At 35.3% G+C, this 18,988-nt stretch overlaps 1 protein-coding gene across 3 annotated transcripts; it reads left to right on the top strand.

Annotated features, from left to right (window-relative positions):
• The first annotated feature begins 286 nt into the window (after positions 1-286).
• CLASP (CLIP-associated protein) lies at positions 287-18,358 on the top strand. 3 transcript variants are annotated; one of them, XM_086438816.1, is made up of 22 exons: positions 288-784; positions 1,193-1,348; positions 1,844-1,906; positions 6,611-6,679; positions 6,884-7,049; positions 7,860-8,021; positions 8,586-8,683; positions 9,289-9,363; positions 9,452-9,520; positions 9,596-9,681; positions 9,763-9,880; positions 11,377-11,475; positions 11,562-11,919; positions 12,463-12,573; positions 12,691-14,264; positions 14,396-14,497; positions 15,877-15,981; positions 16,142-16,216; positions 16,297-16,365; positions 16,460-16,528; positions 17,374-17,475; positions 17,926-18,358. In XM_086438816.1, exons 1-22 carry the CDS (start codon positions 452-454, stop codon positions 18,085-18,087), a joined length of 4,221 nt encoding a protein of 1,406 aa, XP_086294942.1. In that variant the 5' UTR covers positions 288-451; the 3' UTR covers positions 18,088-18,358. The 3 variants fall into 3 exon arrangements, with proteins under 3 accessions (XP_086294941.1, XP_086294943.1, XP_086294942.1); XM_086438815.1 differs by having other exon boundaries at positions 287-784; positions 12,463-14,264; XM_086438817.1 differs by lacking the exons at positions 17,374-17,475; positions 17,926-18,358 and adding an exon at positions 17,234-17,373 and having other exon boundaries at positions 287-784.
• The last annotated feature ends 630 nt before the right edge of the window (positions 18,359-18,988 follow it).

Below are 18,988 nucleotides of genomic sequence, written 5' to 3'. Positions count from 1 at the left end.
ATATCCATTTTTTGGAATACAAATGCAAATTCGGAATATCCATTAGCATGATTCTCTTGCAAGTAAATTGATCAATCATATTCTTTTAAATACTTTAATAAATAAAAAATTATACGGGTCGAATTGAACCGTTACACGCTTATTTTAGCAATAGTCGGTTCGGACCGTTCGGTTCTTAAGACATTTAATGGAAATTCGGTGGCATAGCCACGTAATTTTATCACAAATGACTGGTAAATTCCTAACAACGCCGACTTGTGCTATATACACTATTTTCTCCGTCAATCTAGCTTTTGTTTCACTTCCACTAATTTTCTCTCTCTTTCTCTCTCAACAACCGCTTTACTTAACCATCTTTCTTCTAGATTTAGCGACGCACATTGGCTAAATTTGTCACAGATCTGTGCTTCCTTTTATCAGATCCAGAAGACTGAAACCCTAGACATCATCAATGGAGGAAGCATTGGAGATGGCACGTTCAAAGGACACTAAGGAGCGAATGGCGGGAGTCGAACACCTCCATGAGCTTCTAGAAGCTTCTAGAAAGAGCATGTCTTCGGTTGAGGTCACTTCTCTTGTCGATTGCTGCTTGGATCTCCTTAAAGACAACAATTTTAGGGTTTCTCAGGGGGCGCTCCAAGCCCTAGCTTCTGCTGCGGTGCTTTCTGGTGAGCATTTGAAGCTACATTTCAATTCTCTTGTTCCGGCTGTTGTTGAAAGGTTGGGAGACGCAAAGCAGCCCGTTCGCGATGCCGCTCGTAGGCTCTTGCTTACTCTCATGGAGGTAATTTTTAAAAACTTTTTTTTTTAAACCTTAATAATACTTCTCTTTGGCGTTTTTTTTAATCGATTAGCCCGTTTTTAATGAGATCTTAGAGTGGTTTTGGTTATGTACGATCTTATTTAAGCTAAAATTCGACTGTATCTGATCGCATTGGATTGGAATTTAGGTTTTGAGTGTCGAGTTTGATTGATCTTATTTAACTGCTTGTTTCTTTGGCCGAGTTCGAATCTGTAAGATAAGGCTTCCATGATGATGATGAGATTTTTGGTACTGAGATCTTGATCACGAGGTGGTTGTAAAATTAGAAAGAGTCTTCTCACGATCGAAATCGTAATGGTGCTTCTATTTCATGCAAATGAAACAGGACTCAAATATTGATATATATTTTTTTGGGGGGGTACTGTGTAGGTTTCTTCACCAACGATTATTGTTGAAAGAGCTGGGTCTTATGCCTGGACACACAAAAGCTGGAGAGTTCGAGAAGAGTTCGCACGGACTGTAACATCTGCTATTGGTCTTTTTGCATCTACTGAGCTTCCCCTTCAGCGAGTTATACTTCCTCCAGTATGTCAATTTTTCCTTTCTTGAGGCCAAAAATAAACAAACTTCTCTTGCTATTTAGTTATTGGGTAATTATTCAATTCATACCGTAAGTACATGTGGTAAGCTTCACTGGAATTTTCTTTTTGTACTTATGATTAAAAGTTAAATCAATAATGATAATAATCTTAATGATACTTTATCATTTTGAAACATTGGAGGAAAGGGGGAACAAATCTTGTTGCAGTTGCCTCATGCCTGAGATTTTGCAAGATTTTCTTGTTTACCTCTCAATTTCTTGCAAAACAACTAAATACCCCTGCATAGAAAGAGTTATTTCTTTCTATTCATGCATAGAGATGTCAAGTGAAGGTCACAATATTCATTAATAGGATTGGACTTTGACCTGCCCCTTATTTGTTTGGTAAGAAAGTAAGAATGCAGTTCATCATCTTCTTCTCATCCCAAATATTTGGGGTTGGCAACATTCCTCTTTTTTATTATATTTTGTATTATCAGATCTTGCAGATGTTGAACGACTCGAATCATGGTGTCAGGGAAGCAGCTGTATCGTGTATAGAGGTTAGTGATGAAGGTTTTTTTTTTTGTTGAAGAACTGGATTGGCATAATGGTCAGTGATGGTGTTGGTTTAGTGGGTTATGAAGAATTGTGCGGGCCAATGGATTCAAGTGTATCATGGAAGTTGATTTGGACTTGTTCTATTATTTAATTTTGCAGTATTTATTTTTGATAGGCAAAGATGATTTTATTTATTTATTGCGTTGTCCCAATTTTTTATGGTGTTTTATACTACAGATTCTAGTTAATCCTATATTATATATAATAAAACATAACAGTGGGTCCCACTCTACTGCAGTTTTGTAAGGGGTTAAACGCCCCACTCCAGCTACTGTGGAGTGGGGTCCATACTACTTGCTTTATTGCATTTCCTTTTCACCCCCTTCAACTTTATTCCCCCTCCCGCTTTTTCAATAATATCTCTCCAATTTTACTATCTTTCCTTTGTTACCCCTTTAACCCCAAAGAGGATGCCTGTGCCCCTCTTCTCCCTTTCTTAATAATACCTCTCCAACTTCATTATTTTTCCTCTTTTACCTTCTTAACCCCAAAGTTTTTTTACTAATACACTTTCAACATTATTATTTTTCTGTTTTTACCCCCTTTAACCCCAAAGAGGATGCCCACGCTGTAAGCACGGGATATGTATACTTTCAGCCGAGGTTGGTTTAGTGTGAGTAATAGTTCAAATTGGCGTTGAAATACACATAAACAATTACAAGATTAAACATAGATTTATGGAATTAGTTTGGACTTTGGGGGTTACAATGGATACCAGAATTCAAGTTTACAGTGTTTTAAATTTAATTTTGTAGTTTTCACATCATCTAAACCCAACTTTTACTATGCCGAAAGATCTTGTAAAACACAAACATAGTTCAAATTAGTTGCACCTCCTTTAAAGGCCACGAAGCCTAAAACACTAATACATGTTCATGCATAACTGCACCGGGGAATTCCTCACTTCACATCTTCTAAAAACAATACTGATAGCGAAGACAAGTGTCTAGGTATGTGAACTGGTGAGATTTTAATTTTCTTGTGCATTCCCACAAGCTGAATTGTTGATTGAAGGTAGAGAAGAAATGAAGAGGGTATATTTATGAATAGAAAAAAAAAAATGTAAAGAAAAGGAAAACAAATAGAGATATACTTCAATCCAGTTTAGGATGAGCAACAACGAGACCCATTTGTTTCATAGGCTTGAGGTCAAATTATGAGTCTTTCAACTTAAGAAAATCTATTTGCTAATGGTGTTTACGGTCAAACACTCATTTTATTTCCCCATGAAGTGGATTTTTGTGACTCTGTTTATACTGAAGCTGGATATGAAAGGATGTAGCACTGACACACACACACACACACACACATTTAAAGTGGAATATATAGTATGATATAGATATGGGTAGTCTTGGGACATTAGCCATTCAAATATTCACAATGGAATTTCGTTCCCTTTAGCCAACTTCATCAAACCAAAAGAGAAGAACAAGAGTATGACTATGGAATAAAAGTGAATGGAGAAATAACATGAGGAGTAGAGCAAGAATTAGAATATGAATGCCTTAAAGCTAAATTGAATAATGGACAATTAAGTTTTGCATAGCAATATATGTATCCATCCTATTCTTACTTGGTTGAATCTGATGCCTCTGCGCACAGGGGCGTCAATGACATAGTGGTGCGTGAAGCAAATCACGATGTATGAACAAGGAATAAGATAACCATTTTCAATCGGTAGAATTACTAGAAGCCAGAAGATGAAAAATATATCAAAATTTATTTATGAATGTCCTAGCCATCCTATTACACCCTTATATAGATTAAAAATAACGAAGTCCTACAAAACTAGAAATACTACTATTCATAGAAATATACTCCTAAAACAAATCTAAATCCAATAGTTGTTGGAAATTCTTAATTACATTCAAATTTTAATCCTTATTCTAATCAAACTTTAATTCTTTTTCTAATCAAATTCTTTGTTTGGTTTGTATGAATGTTCTACACCGGTCACCTCCACTTGAAAAGAACTTTTCCTCGAGTTAACTATTGGTAGCAAGTGAGAATTTGGTGCGTAATACTCAAACAAATCTTGTACGTTGAAAGCCTTTGAGATAGTCATGTCATTAGGAAGATTAATGACATAAGCATTGTCGTTAATTTTTCGCAAGATTTGGAATGATCAAATTTTCTTCTGCTTTAGTTTGTTGTACTGAGAATCTCTCCTTGTGAAGATGAACCATAATCATATAACCCTTTTTGAAAACCTTTATCCGAAGGTGTTTGTTAGCAGCAACTTTTTTTTATTATAAGTGTAAAATATATTGAAGAAAGGAGAGGAACAAAATACAAGAAGAGAAGGCTGAGGTAGCCCCTCAAAGAAAAGCAAAAACGAACGAAAAAGTTTCCAAAACATCAATGATTACACAAGGAATTCCATTAAAAACAAAGTCATCGACATTAGTTCCTGTAAAGTCTATGTTCAGATTTAGCGGTAACTTCATACTTACTAGCTGATTCCTCCAACTACTTGACATCAACATGAGTTGAAGTCATCTTTTCAACCATGTGATTTGCAATAATGCTCAAACTGAATAATTTTGGTAGTGGATTTAATTCAATGTGTGTGTAGGAAGTCGACTATACACAATCTCAAATGATGGTTTTCCAGTAGAGCGATTAAACACATTGTTGTAGCAAACTCTGCTTGGACAAAAGCAAACTTCTATTGTTTATGCTTCTCACTAGACAAACTTTGCAAAGTATTGCCTAAATTGCAGTTTACTACCTTTGTTTGTGGATGACATGCACTGCTGTACTGCATTGTTGTATTCAATCGTTTCTACAAAGTACGTCAAAAGTGACAAGAACTTAATGTCACAATCAGAAGTGAAAGTCTTGGGTATCAATACAAATGCACAACTTTGTTAAAGGACAAGTGATGTGGACATCAAATCTTGAAGAATAGATTTTAGTTTTTATTTGGATTTCTGTTTTAGGGCTTTAATTTTATTTTTTTGGACTTATTTTGATGTTTTATTGGCCCATAATCTTAGTATAACATTTAGGGGCAATTTAGTAAGTTTAGTTTGTCTTTTATTCAAGTTTATTTATTTGGTGTTTTAGTTTGATTAGGGCTCCTAGATTTATTTTCTTTATATAAATTGTATAAGGATTTTTTTTTTAAATGATGAATAAAAAGAAAGCTTGAGCTTGGTTTTCTTAACAATAGGTGTGGCGTGAGGCCATTTTGGAGTGAGTCCAATATAACATTCTTTTCTTTTAATCGTTATTTTTCATTTTTATTCTTTTGTTTTTCTTGATTTTCTTTTAGTTCCTTGTTCTTGGTTTTCTTGATTCTTGATTCTTAATTCTTGAAATCCCTTTCTTGATTTTTCAAACATACAAACCTATTTTAGTTTACCCTTAATCCTTTCCCATTGTTTTAATCCTTATTTCATTAATCTCTTTTCCAAATCTTATCCCTTAATCTTTTTCTTACCCTACAAATCTTAACCGTTAACTCTTTTCTTTTCATCTATTCTATTGAAAATGTCGTAATTGTGAGAATAAATTTATTTTTACTTTTGGGTTTACCTTATCCTATCCCAATTCCAAAATCACCCCAAATCAGATTCCTTAAAACCCCTATTTTCCTCTTCTTCCTTCTCTGTCCTGTGACAGATTAATTGATAGGGGCATCAAATCTTGAAGAGTAGATTTTAGGTTTTATTTAGATTTCTATCTTGAAATCTTGAATTCTTGAATCTATCAATAATCATATTTTCTTGATTTTCTTTAATCCTTGTTTTTCTTGATTTTCTTGATTTTTAAATTCTTGAAGTCTTGAATCTTGATTTCTTGAAACCCATTTTATTTTACCTTTAATCCTTCCCCATTTTCTTTAACCCTTATTTTATTAATCTCTTTTCCAAACATTAACTCTTAATCCTTTTCATTAATCATCTTTTCTTGATTTTCTTTAATCCTTGTTTTTCTTGATTTTCTTGATTTTTAAATTCTTGAAGTCTTGAATCTTGATTTCTTGAAACCCATTTTATTTTACCTTTAATCCTTCCCCATTTTCTTTAAGCCTTATTTCATTAATCTCTTTTCCAAACATTAACTCATATCCTTTTCTTACCCTGCAAACCTTTAACTATTTTCATTGGGGTTATGGTCATACTTGCAAAATGTCATAATTAAATTGCCTTATCCTACCCAAATCCTTAATCCAATCTTCAACCAGATTTTCATAAACCCCCTTATTTTCCCCTATCCTACCCAAATCCTTAGCCCAATCCTAAATCAAATTCCCTAACCCTCTTCTCCCCTCATCGTTCTGGTAGCATCTGATGTCTTCTTGTAGGGAATGAAATGTGCCATCTTTGAAAATCTATCGACTACAACAAAAATAGCATCCATACCTTGTTGAGTCCGCGGAAGACTCAACACAAAATCCATAAAAAGATCTTCCCATGGCACGTTAGGTGATTTGTATTTAAATAGTGATTGGTATAGACTTATTTCGGGATAGTCTAACAAATGCTTGCATGCAGACACACTTCGCACTCATTTTGCAGTATTTTATGGACTCTACACGTGTTAGTGCTTTAAGAGGTTGCATGGTCTAAATTGATATGAATCCATGTATTTAAGGTTGTGGCAATTCATTGTACTAATTCGACTCTTTTCTCCTTCAGGAGATGTATACACAGGTGGGGCCTCAATTTCGTGAAGAATTGCTGCGTCATCATCTTCCTACATCTATGGTGATCATTGTGCAACTTGCCTTATTTTTCTTTTTTCCTTTTGTCCTTCAAATGATAGTTCCATACGCTGGTCTTCATACATTTAGAGTACTTAGATACTTAAATGATTATGTTTGCTGTAGTTTATGTTAATTCTGATGATATCATTGCGTATGAGACACCATACCATGTTTGTGTTACCTTAAATTACATTTTGAACTGCAGGTTAAGGATATTAATGCCAGGTTGGAGAAAATTGAACCAAAGATTCGCCCTTCAGATGGACTTACAGGTCATTTTACTCGTGGGGAAATAAAGTCTGCAAGCCTTAACCAGAAAAAGAGCAGTCCAAAGGCTAAGATTTCTTCTCGTGAAATTTCTCTCTGTGGAGGTTAAAATGCTTTGATTTCTAATATAATGGAGATTTTGATACTGATGTTTCTTTCCTCCTCCCCCACACCCACACCCCAATCGCTAAAAATAAACATTTCCCATGCATATAATTTATATCACAATGAAGTTTCTACTATGATGCTTGTTTACTCTGCTTAGTAGTTTTGATGCATATTGGTTCTGCTGCAATTTTTACATTTATTTATTAGGGTGGGATGTGGTTATTAATACCGAGCATCAGAATTTATTCTTTTAAACTCAAACCCTCTTAATCTAAAACTTAGGGTTGTGGCCTAGGTATAGGTGGGTTGTATAATTAGGGATATGGTTTTGAGCTAGGGTTACAAAGTCATTTTAGTGCTTGAAGGTGAAAAACCAGTCTGAAAGTGATACCAGTTGGCAGATTGAACTGTGTGCTTTCATGGATCGATTATGTTAAGTGTCAGTTAGTTTGGATCAAGCTTCTTAAAAGCACTAGGTGGTGGACTCCCCTGGAGCTTAAGCTGCAAAGAAATTAATGTTTTCCTCATGTGTAGTAAAGGTCATGCAAAAAAAAAAAAAATACCAACTGCCATGCTAACCGGCAAGTCGTACATGTAACTATGTAAGCAAAATAAGGGTGCGCTAGGCATATTAGAACCTTCTTGGTAGTTTTTTTTAATATAGTTTTTCATTTTCAGACTACTATTCTATGTGAACCTTCTAGTAAAATCCTATGATGTTATTTTGTTGCTTTTCTTTTGGTTGTTCTCAATATTTTGCTCTTTGGAGCTCAGCTCACATTGCCTTTTTCTGTACCTTGGTGCAGGAGAAACTGATGTCACGGAAAAACCTGTAGATCCTATTAAAGTGTACTCTGAAAAAGAGCTAACCAGAGAAGTTGAGAAGATTGCATCCACTCTTGTACCAGAGAAAGATTGGTCTGTTCGAATATCTGCCATGCAAAGAGTTGAAGGTCTTGTGGTTGGAGGTTCGTCTTAACCTAGTACTTACTTCCCCCTTTAGTACCTTTTTCTTTCTTTCTTTTGAATCTGTAAATAAGGAATTTGTTAAAATAAGGGAAACTAATGGTAGTTTATAATGGTACAAAGGGGTTTGTGTAGCAGCTTGGCCATCTGATGTGAAGTCACCATGTGATTTCCTTTCATATTCTTAATCTTTTAGATACTTGTGTCAATATCTTGCATATTTTACTCCAAATGTTTGATTTTTTTGATATAGCAACGAGTATTGCCATCCTGCTTGTCACATCATTTCAGAAGTATCATCATGTTTTCCAACTTTAGGCAATACATCTCAACTTTGTTGAGGTGGCAAATTTTTATTAAACTTTTCAATTTAGATTTAAACTCTTATGAATTAGTTCTGAATTGTAATTTTGTGAACAGGTGAAGTCATAAGTGAATTACCTTGTCTATTATTCCTTAAGGTCTAGAATATGGCATGGATTATGTAATTGCACAATAGGTTAATTGTATTTGTTTCGCTAAATATAATGTTTGTGTATGGTTATTTATTTACCTTTTTGTTTCAGGAGCTACTGATTATCCATGCTTTTCTTCACTTCTGAAGCAACTTGTTGTACCGTTGAGCACACAACTATCTGATCGACGTTCTAGCATAGTAAAGCAGGTATACTAACACCTTTTTGGATATGAGTTATGTACTAATTCTTATATTGGAAATCCTAATGAAAATAATTTCAAATAAAATCTTATGTACTGGCCTGGTGGCTTGTTTTGGCTGAGCCCGCTACTTAAACCTAGGCTGGGTTCTTGGCAAGCTAGGCCTAGTCCACCCCCTACTAATAAGTCCCTTGGATGCATCAAACTGAAATGATGCCCACTCATAGAAATAGGCTGGTTTTAATGCAAACCAGAAAAAATGTAGTCATGTGACTTAAAGCTCTTGAAAGTTACTAGAATTGTAGAATAGTACCTATCAAAAGAATTGTAGAATAGTAGAATTTCTTTACTGAGTGTTATATCTTTGTAATTTAGTTATTCAATTTTGGTGATGGACCATTAGATTAGACAGAACCGATAGATACAGCATGTTATGGTATGGACGTGTAAATAACAATTTTCTTGAGTCCTAATTGATGAATCACATCTTATAATGCATTTGTCAGACTACAAATTTTTGTTTTATTAATATTTCTTGATTGAAGGTTAGGTTGGCATTTCTTTTGATGGAAATAGAATTTGCATGTTGCTAATCGGCTTTCCCTTCTGTAGGCTTGCCATCTCTTAAACTTTTTATCAAAGGAGCTTCTCGGAGATTTTGAGGCATGTGCCGAGGTGTTCATTCCAGTAAGTTCACTTTTTTCTTGCTTAATATTGTTACCTTAATATGTTTCTTTGGTTTTGCTGACATTGCCATCTAAATATCCACTTTCAGGTTCTTTTCAAGCTTGTGGTGATAACTGTACTTGTAATTGCTGAATCTGCGGACAACTGCATAAAAACGGTATAATAGGAATACTATTTTATATCACATTTTGTTTTATAAATATTCTTCCAACATATCTTGTAAGCTTTTCAGATGTTGCGTAACTGCAAAGTTGCTCGTGCACTTCCTCGAATAGCCGATTGTGCAAAGAATGACCGGAATGCAGTGCTCCGTGCCAGGTATAATTTTGCCCTAAGTTACAGGTAAGCGAGCTTTTCTGGTCTAATTCAATTTCTAATTTTTTCCTTTTAATGTCATAGGTGTTGTGAGTATTCACTTTTGATACTTGAGTATTGGGCTGATGCACCAGAAATACAACGATCGGCTGATCTTTATGAAGATCTTATAAAGTGCTGTGCAGCAGATGCAATGAGTGAGGTATAACTTGGTTGATTGGCGGAGCATTTTATTTGAGAAAATCTTGTCCAAACTTTGGAGTTTACTTAAATTCATCATCTGTGCCATTTATTTGACCGTCATTCCCTGTCACTTATGTATTGTTAACTTGTTATGGGCATTGAGATTTTAGAATGCCAAACTCCAACAAGTGTACACAGCTACCATTGATTTTATTATCTTCCTAGCTGCTTGGCAATATGTTCAGGAATTTAACATAAGTTATGTTTCAAGAGGTGTGGGGTTTGTGACCAAATACTCTTGGTTGAGACTACAATTTTTTTTCCCTTTTAGATTAGAAAAAGGGTGAAGGCTGAGGTTTGAACCCAGGTTTGTGGTATTACCACTCACAGATTTTACCAGCTTACCAAGTTGGCTCCTTTAATAAAGCTGCATGGAATTTTCCATGCCCACTTTTGTGTCTTCTATCTACATATTACCCATATGTATCACATTACCACACTAGAAGGAATGCACGTGCAATTTAGATGTTGCTTTAGTCATGGCATCCATTTTTCACAAAAAAAAAAAAAAAATACTGGTTAATGGACTAATTCTAGAAATAAGGTTTTTAAAATACAAGCATTAGAAAATTTATTAAAATGGCACAAATAAAAAATTATTACTTCTGTATACTTCATTTTTGGCCTTTAAAAAAAAACTTCGCTAAATAATAGTACAGTCATTTGATAATAAATGTTTTTTTTGTTGTTGAGAAATTACCCTAGTCTAAAAAATCCTCTGGCTGCACCAAATTGGATAAATAAAATGGTCCCCATGGCTCGAGCAACAAAACAATGGATTAGAAGATAGTTGATAGTTTCACCACTTGATTACCCTTAGTAGACAAAACAATGATGATCCTTTTATGATTAATTAAATGGCATATAATAAGAATTTTGTACATAAAGGTAAACCAAAAAAGTCTTATTTTTGATAGGACCTTAATGGAAGAGAGAGTTAGTACAACTACAACAATGCAAAATCAATTGAGAAGATCTAACATTGAACAATGCATTGTGATTCCTATCCTCGGCCAATTGGAGAAGTGGGACATCGATAACACTAGTAATGAAATATATCTCCCAACTGCTGCAGATTTTTCCAGAAGCCGAAGTTTTGTGATAACTCTTCGCTAAACCAAACATGAAGTCTTCGATTGGGTCTTTTCCCCCCCTATTGGATGCTACTGGTTGATGGTTTTTATGTGTTATTTTTTTGTTATTTGTTATGACTTTATGAGATTCATACTTGTAACTTTATGCATCTCCTAAGCATGTGTGTTTTCTTGTGAATCAGCATCCATACACTGTGCCAATTATTAGTAGTGCAGCTATAATGCTTATGAATAACTGTAGTCTTAATGTCTTATAATAACTTATTTTTCTGTCCCTTGCATCAATTATGACATTCGGTTTGGGGATGTAAATTTCACAGATTAATGTTCAAATACTAACCAGCTAATTGAAACTGAATAGGTACGATCATCTGCAAGAACTTGCTACCGAATGTTCACAAAAACTTGGCCTGAACGTTCCCGGCGCCTATTCTTATCCTTCGATCCTGTTGTTCAAAGGGTATTTACTTTTCTTGTAATCAGAGAAACCTCCCTCCATTCTTTGATGGATGAAATCAATGCCTAATGTATTTTATTTTTGCACAGATAATAAATGATGAAGATGGGGTTATTCACAGGCGACATGCTTCTCCTTCACTCCGCGAGAGAGGTGTACAAGTGTCACGTACCCCATCTCAAACACCTACCACAAACTTACCTGGATATGGAACATCTGCTATTGTCGCGATGGACAGGAGTGCAAGTCTTTCCTCAGGAACATCTCTTTCTTCTGGTGTGCTACTATCACAAGCAAAATCACTTTCAAAAGGTACCGAAAGAAGTCTTGAAAGTGTGCTGCATGCAAGCAAACAAAAAGTCACAGCTATTGAAAGCATGCTCAGAGCTTCAGATATATCTGATAAACACAACTTTTCCACTAGGCGGTCAACTAGCTTGGATCTAGGTATTCAATGAGTCGTCTAACTAAATACTCTTTTTTTTTTTTTTATAATTACGACACCATTTTCTGGGAATTTTTTTTTATCCTATTTATTGTAGGGTTAAGTGAGTCAATATATATAGGGTTGGGTTCAACAGCCAAAATCGTAGCCTAAGTGTTTTGTCCTATATGAGCTAAAAGTTTCGGAATAAGCTGATTTTTTGTGAGGGTGATCTCTATGATGAGGAGATCATCCTCACAAAAAATCAGCCCATTCAGAAACTTCTAACCCGAGTTTATAAGTTGAAGAATCGTGGACCGTCAATTTGAAATCACTTTTGATGGGGTTAGAAGTTTCGGAATGGGCTGATTTTTTGTGAAGATGATCTCCTTACCTTGGAATCATCCTCACAAAAAATCAGCCCATTATGAAACTTTTAGCCCATATAGGACAAAACTTTGGCTCCCATTTTGGCAACTGAACACCGTCCATGTATGCATATATATTGCTAAGCAAGCAAGGGTTTGGTGAACAGCTAAAGTATTCTCTTACTGCTCCTAGTGCAGGAGTTGACCCTCCATCGGCTCGTGATCCACCATTTCCTCCTGCTGTTTCTGCTTCAAATCATCTTACAAATTCATTATTGGAGGATTCAACAGCATCTAATATTGCCAAAGGTAGTAGTTGTAATAGCCACATGATTATGTGTGATATCATTACTACTCATATTAAAGCTTCTAACGATTCTGGTATTTTATCTTATCACGGTAATTTGACAACTGAGCCTTTTTCAGCATTATCCTTGTCGTATACATCCAAGAGAGCTTCTGATAGACTACAAGAAAGTTCCATTGAAGAGAGTACAGATACGAGGGCAACCAGACGGATTTTGAACACTCAGATTGATAAACATTATGTTGACACACCTTATAAAGATGCGAATTTTAGGGATTCACAGAACAATTATATTCCCAATTTCCAGAGGCCGCTTTTGAGAAAACATATATCTGCACGGGTCTCTGCAACTGGTAGACACAGTTTTGATGATAGCCAACTCATGCTTGGTGAAATGTCAAGCTATGTGGATGGTCCAACATCTCTGAACGATGCTTTGACCGAGGGCTTGAGTCCTAATTCTGATTGGTGTGCTAGAGTTTCTGCTTTTAATTACCTCCGGACTTTACTTCAGCAAGGTCAAAAAGGAATCCAAGAAATTACACAGAGTTTTGAGAAGGTCATGAAGTTGTTCTTCCAACACTTGGACGATCCTCACCATAAAGTTGCACAAGCAGCTCTTACAACACTTGCAGAGATTATTCCAGCTTGTAGAAAGCCTTTTGAAAGTTATATGGAAAGGATCTTGCCTCACGTTTTCTCTCGGTTAATTGACCCAAAGGAGTTAGTTCGGCATCCTTGCTCAACGACTTTGGAAATTGTGAGCAAGACGTACAGTATCGACTCTCTCCTACCCGCGTTGCTCCGTTCACTGGATGAACAGCGGTCACCAAAGGCTAAGTTGGCTGTTGTTGAGTTCTCTATCAATTCTTTCAACATGTATAAAGTGAATCCTGAAAGTTCTGGTAATAGTGGTATTCTAAAATTATGGCTTTCCAAGTTGGCACCTTTGGCTCATGATAAAAATACCAAACTGAAGGAAGCAGCTATCACATGCATCATTTCAGTTTATTCCTATTTCGATTCGACATCAGTCCTGAATTTTATTCTTAGTCTCTCAGTTGAAGAACAAAATTCCTTGAGACGAGCACTTAAGCAGTACACTCCTCGTATAGAGGTAGACCTTATGAACTTTGTGCAGAGCAAAAAAGACAGACAGCGTTCTAAATCTTTTTATGACCAACCAGATATTGTTGGAACTTTTTCTGAAGAAGGATATACAACTTCAAAGAAAAATCACTTTTATGGAAGGTATTCTTCTGGTTCCGTTGATAGTGATGGTGGCCGGAAGTGGACTTCCATGCAGGAATCAACCCAGATCACTGGCTCAATTGGTGAAGCTGCTTCTGATGACACCCAAGATCGCTTTTATCAGAATCTCAAAACTGGTTTTACCACAGAAGTTACTCTCAAAAGCAAGGATCTAAAGTACAATTCTAATACAGCTGTTGAAAACATGGGATCATGGGCAGCCCATCCTGAAAATGTCAATTGTTCCATAGGTTTAGATAATTCTTTGTCAACTCCACGTCAAGACATCAATGGACTGGCAGGCTCTGGTTATGGAGGAATCACTGGATCGAGGATTGACAAAGAAAGTTCGGAGGTGGATCTTATTCATGAGAAGCTTGCAGTTACCAAAATCAATTCCACTCCAGATTCTGGACCAAGCATTCCTCAAATCCTTCATCAGGTGATTCCCTAGTGTTTCCATTTTCTGACACTCGTCTACACAAAGGCTTTGTTTATATTCTTCATTTCTTGTGGTTTCAAAAAATATTTGAAAGCGATGTACTCATGGGTCTTCTCGCCTTTCATTTGTAGATTTGCAATGGAAATGATGAGATTGCAAGTGTAAGCAAACATGGGGCACTTAAGCAGTTAGTTGAAGTTTCTATTGCTAATGATCACTCCATATGGACCAAGGTATGCCAGGTTTTTACATTTAATTTACTTTTTTTTTAATTTTTAATATCCATGTTGAAAGATCTATGCGAATGTTGGATTAAGCCTTATCTTTCTTTTGATTGATGTAATCTTCAAGTGGTGAGTTTGGTACTAACATTTCTCAAGATCTCGTGAATATTAGACTTTTTTTGTTCATAAACTTAATGGTGAAATGGAAATCATTCATAGGAGTTTACCTTCAATATCAATATTATGTATTTTGCATGCTTTGTGGTTTGTTGTAAATCTAATGTGTTCAGGCACTCAAACGTCCTCTCCAAAGCTTTTAAATGAGAATCTCGGTTGTTTGACTTAACTAGGATCTCATGGAAGCATTTTAAATTCTCATTTGATTGTATTGGAAAAAACATTCATGGTTTGAAGAACTGGAAGCTTTCTACATTCTGGCTTGAGGGTTGACATTTCCGGTTTGCAACTATTACTGTTATATATGACTTTGAAGTCCTCTTATTACCACTTTCCTCAGAAAACATGGCTCTCATGATCGTAATTGGGTGTAATCAGGTGAAGTGATTTGAAATTGTAAATCCCTCCATTTAGAGATCCAGAAAACTATCGAGGGAGCTTACTGAATAACTGAACCATTTTATCCGTGCATAAAAAAATGTGCAATTTAAGAGGATTGTGAATATATAACCTACTAAAATTATGTTTGTACTCTTGTGCATTGCATTTTCCTTCAGAGAAAAAAAAATAGAAACAACTTCCAGGCTTGGAATGACATAGTGCAAGCAATATCTGCCCATATAGGGTTGCTATAAGCCAACACCTGGACACACCTGTATGGGCTCAACGAAGTGCATGGTTTGGAATCAGTGATATTGCACCAAAAATGGCACACCATACCTGCTTTGGCTACCAATAACATGGTGATGTCTGTCACTTCAATCCTGCAAGTACAATAGTTCAATTTATGAACATCATCAGAGAACTCACTTGCGACCTTCCTACCTTGTCACTTTATTCCCGTACTCCCCATCCCATCTCCAAAACCGTCTCTTCTCCGCCTCTGCAACATGGACAGAACGCCCATTGACTTGGATTAGGTAGTAAATCGGGGTCACCTCTCTTACTTAACATTCTCTCATCCTACTTGATGGCCATTTACTTCTTTTCCAGCTCTAAATCAATTTCTTGTTCTTTTGAACTCTTTCTCCAATGATTGATTTTCTAACATGTCTGCTGATACCATAGATTTTCTCTTTTGCAATTACTCAATATATTTTCAAGATCAAGAAATATATAAATATAGGGTACTGCCTGTCCTAACAAAGTCCAGATATATTTTAATATATATTAAATTCTCTACCAATGACATTTAAATTGTATATCGGCAGTACTTCAATCAGATCCTGACAGTTGTGCTTGAGGTGTTGGATGATCCCGATTCTTCAATCAGGGAACTTGCTATTTCTTTGATAGTTGAAATGCTTAATAATCAGGTCCGTGGGATTTTTTTTTTCCTGTTTCAATGTTAGATTTTCTCTTTGTTTTCATTTTCAAAAAGACATTGTTGCACAAATTTGCGTCTCTTTAGCACTCTGGGGATACTATTCAGATGGATATCCTAATGATAGTCTCATCCATGCACCATACATACAGAAAGACTCTATGGAAGATTCTGTTGAGATTGCAATCGAAAAACTACTTCATGTTACCAAGGACATGGTTGCCAAGGTACCTTGCTTTTATTGAACTTGTTCTTGATGATCACCCTTCACTTTCAGTAGATCTCATATTATTTTCTTCTGCTTTAGGTTTCAAACGAAGCAGAACACTGTTTGACTATCGTGTTATCTCAGTATGATCCATTCAGATGTTTGACTGTACGTGAATAAGATAAATGCTTTCTTGTATATCAAGGCCGGGCTTGAACTTTGCTGAAGTCCTTAACGTATCCTCCTTTTGTTGACTTTGCAGGTTATTGTGCCTTTATTAGTCAGTGAAGATGAGAAAACTCTTATTACTTGCATCAACTGTTTAACAAAGGTATTTCCTTTTAAACTTGTATTCCTCTAGAATATCCAGCCCTAGTGTTTTGGTAGTCTATTTTGCATTTTTTTTGTTCTTTTGATTGGTATTCTACTGGTAACTGCGTAACATCATCACTGCCACCACCACAACCTGAACCTTATTCCAACTGATTGTGGATTACTTCATTATTAATGCAAATTATTTTTTTCTGATCAGTAACCATGTCATCTGAAAATTAGATATTGGTTGTTGGGGGAATATAACATCATATAAGATCATAGTAATAGAAGGGAAAGAAAGGGATGATGATCCATGTAGTAGATAATCTCCAAATATTTGGAGTTCCACAATACATGCAAAAGGGACAAAGAAGCCTTTTAACACAAAATAAGAAGATATTGTCCTTTTCTGGGCTCTTAAGAAGTAGATTTCCTATGTCTAAGGTTTCCCACACATAAATAATGGCAAGATAGAAGATATGCTCACAAGCTTTTGGGTTCTTAATTCAAGGTTATTAGTCAAGTCTCTTGACAGACATTTGCTTTATCCTTGAAAAGCTAGGAATGTCTAATCCTCCCTTGTGCTAGTATTCTCTTGTAGCACAAAGTTGTACTTACCAATTTTATAATCACAAATTCATAGGCAATTGGGTTTAGTGATCCACCATTGCTAAGAAGTTGTGATTGCAGAACCTTTTTACACTTCTGCATATTCTTGAAGGTACTGGTATGCTTTTCGATGCGAGTAATACTCATGATTTTAACGAAAAAGCAGCAGATAAGTATCGATTTTGTTGCAGAAGTTTTAGTGTTAGGTTTGTGCTCTTATTATTGCTAATCTCACTTCCTGTATGTCTCAAGCTCGTCAGCCGTCTCTCGGAAGAAGAATTAATGACTCAGTTGCCTTCGTTTCTGCCTGCTCTCTTTGATGCATTTGGGAACCAAAGTGCAGATGTCCGAAAGGTAATAATTGGTGTCTTTTGATCTTTGAGAAACCTTATGCCGCTGTTTCTACCTTTCCTGTTCAATGTACCTGTGATCCAAATAATCTGAGGTATAGTATGATACTGGGATGATTGGGATTTCTCAATTACTTGACATGTTTACAATCCTTTTATTTTCTTTATTTATATTAAATGCATATGGCGCAAGATATTCTCAGTTTTCAGAAGAAATGCTTAAAGAGCCAATTGTTTCTTGCTATATTAAAACTAAAGGCCTCGTCCATCCAACATTCTATGATCGTAGTGTTTTCTTGCTATATTAGCCGTTTTGTATTATTTCTGTTTTTTTTAACCAGAAAGGAATCTGAACCACAGCTTTTTATGTAATCGGTACTTCCATGCATTCTTACTGATCTCTTCTTGTTTCAAATCTTGATTCTCATATTTTTGTGGTCGGGTGTGTTTGCAGACTGTTGTTTTCTGTTTGGTGGACATCTATATCATGCTTGGAAAGTCATTCTTGCCGTACTTGGAAGGGCTTAACAGTACACAATTGCGCTTGGTGACCATTTATGCTAACCGGATTTCACAGGCTAGGTCAGGCTCCACGACAGACACTACCCATGGTTAGATATTTTCTTACTGTAAAGGAAGAGTGGTTCCGGGATTATTTTTTCTCTTTAGGGTTTGGGGTTGGGGTTGGGGTTGGGAGGGCCAGTATTCATTCTTGTGTATTTTGTATATTGTGCGGAATGGTTGTCATTTTTTACTGGGTGTTTTTGGGTTTTGTGAGTGATTTTTGTTTTGTTGTGATGGGACAAAGTTGTGCAATTGTACGCTACTACAAGAGCGAACCCTCCATTTAGAGTGTGAGGTTTAATATATGTCTTGACGAATTCAAAGGGATCTCTTCTTTCTTTCTTTCTTTTTATTTTTATTTATTTCTTTCTTATATTAAAGGGAGAATGACTCCGAAGGACTCTTTATTAAGAATATGTACCAAATAGTCCCCTAGTAAAGAATATGGATTATTTAATTCCCACTAACTAAAATATTAGTCCATTAAATATCTTTTGAAGAGAAAAATACCTGAAATACTTATTTAACAATTTTACAAAGTGTTTTATCTAAAAATATAGGGAGTCAAATATAAAATTGACCAATTTATTTAGTTATTAATATTTATGTGAAAAATAAAAAATAAATATTTCATATATTAAAAATTATTCATAAATTCAATGTAATTTTATTTGACTTGTTTGTATTGTCTTCGCTAGTTTTTTAGTTGAATCAATTTGATGAACATTCAAGTTGAGTTTTAAAATTATTTATATATTTTAATAAATCTAATATATATAGATCAAATCAGTTTGATGATGATCATACTCATTTCCATCATTGTCATTATTATAATCATCATTATCATCGTCTATGTGATTTAAAGATTACTAATTTTGGTAAGAGAACCAAGGTTTTTTTAATTAATCTATAAGAGATGATCATAGTTAAGGGATATGTCATTAATTATAAAA

Source organism: Akebia trifoliata, chromosome 4 (genome assembly GCF_017979445.1).
Source record: "Akebia trifoliata isolate Shusen 1 chromosome 4, ASM1797944v1, whole genome shotgun sequence".
Taxonomy (NCBI): domain Eukaryota; kingdom Viridiplantae; phylum Streptophyta; class Magnoliopsida; order Ranunculales; family Lardizabalaceae; genus Akebia; species Akebia trifoliata.
The sequence above is the reverse complement of the archived record's forward strand: the minus strand, read 5'-3'. Positions and strand labels throughout refer to the sequence as shown.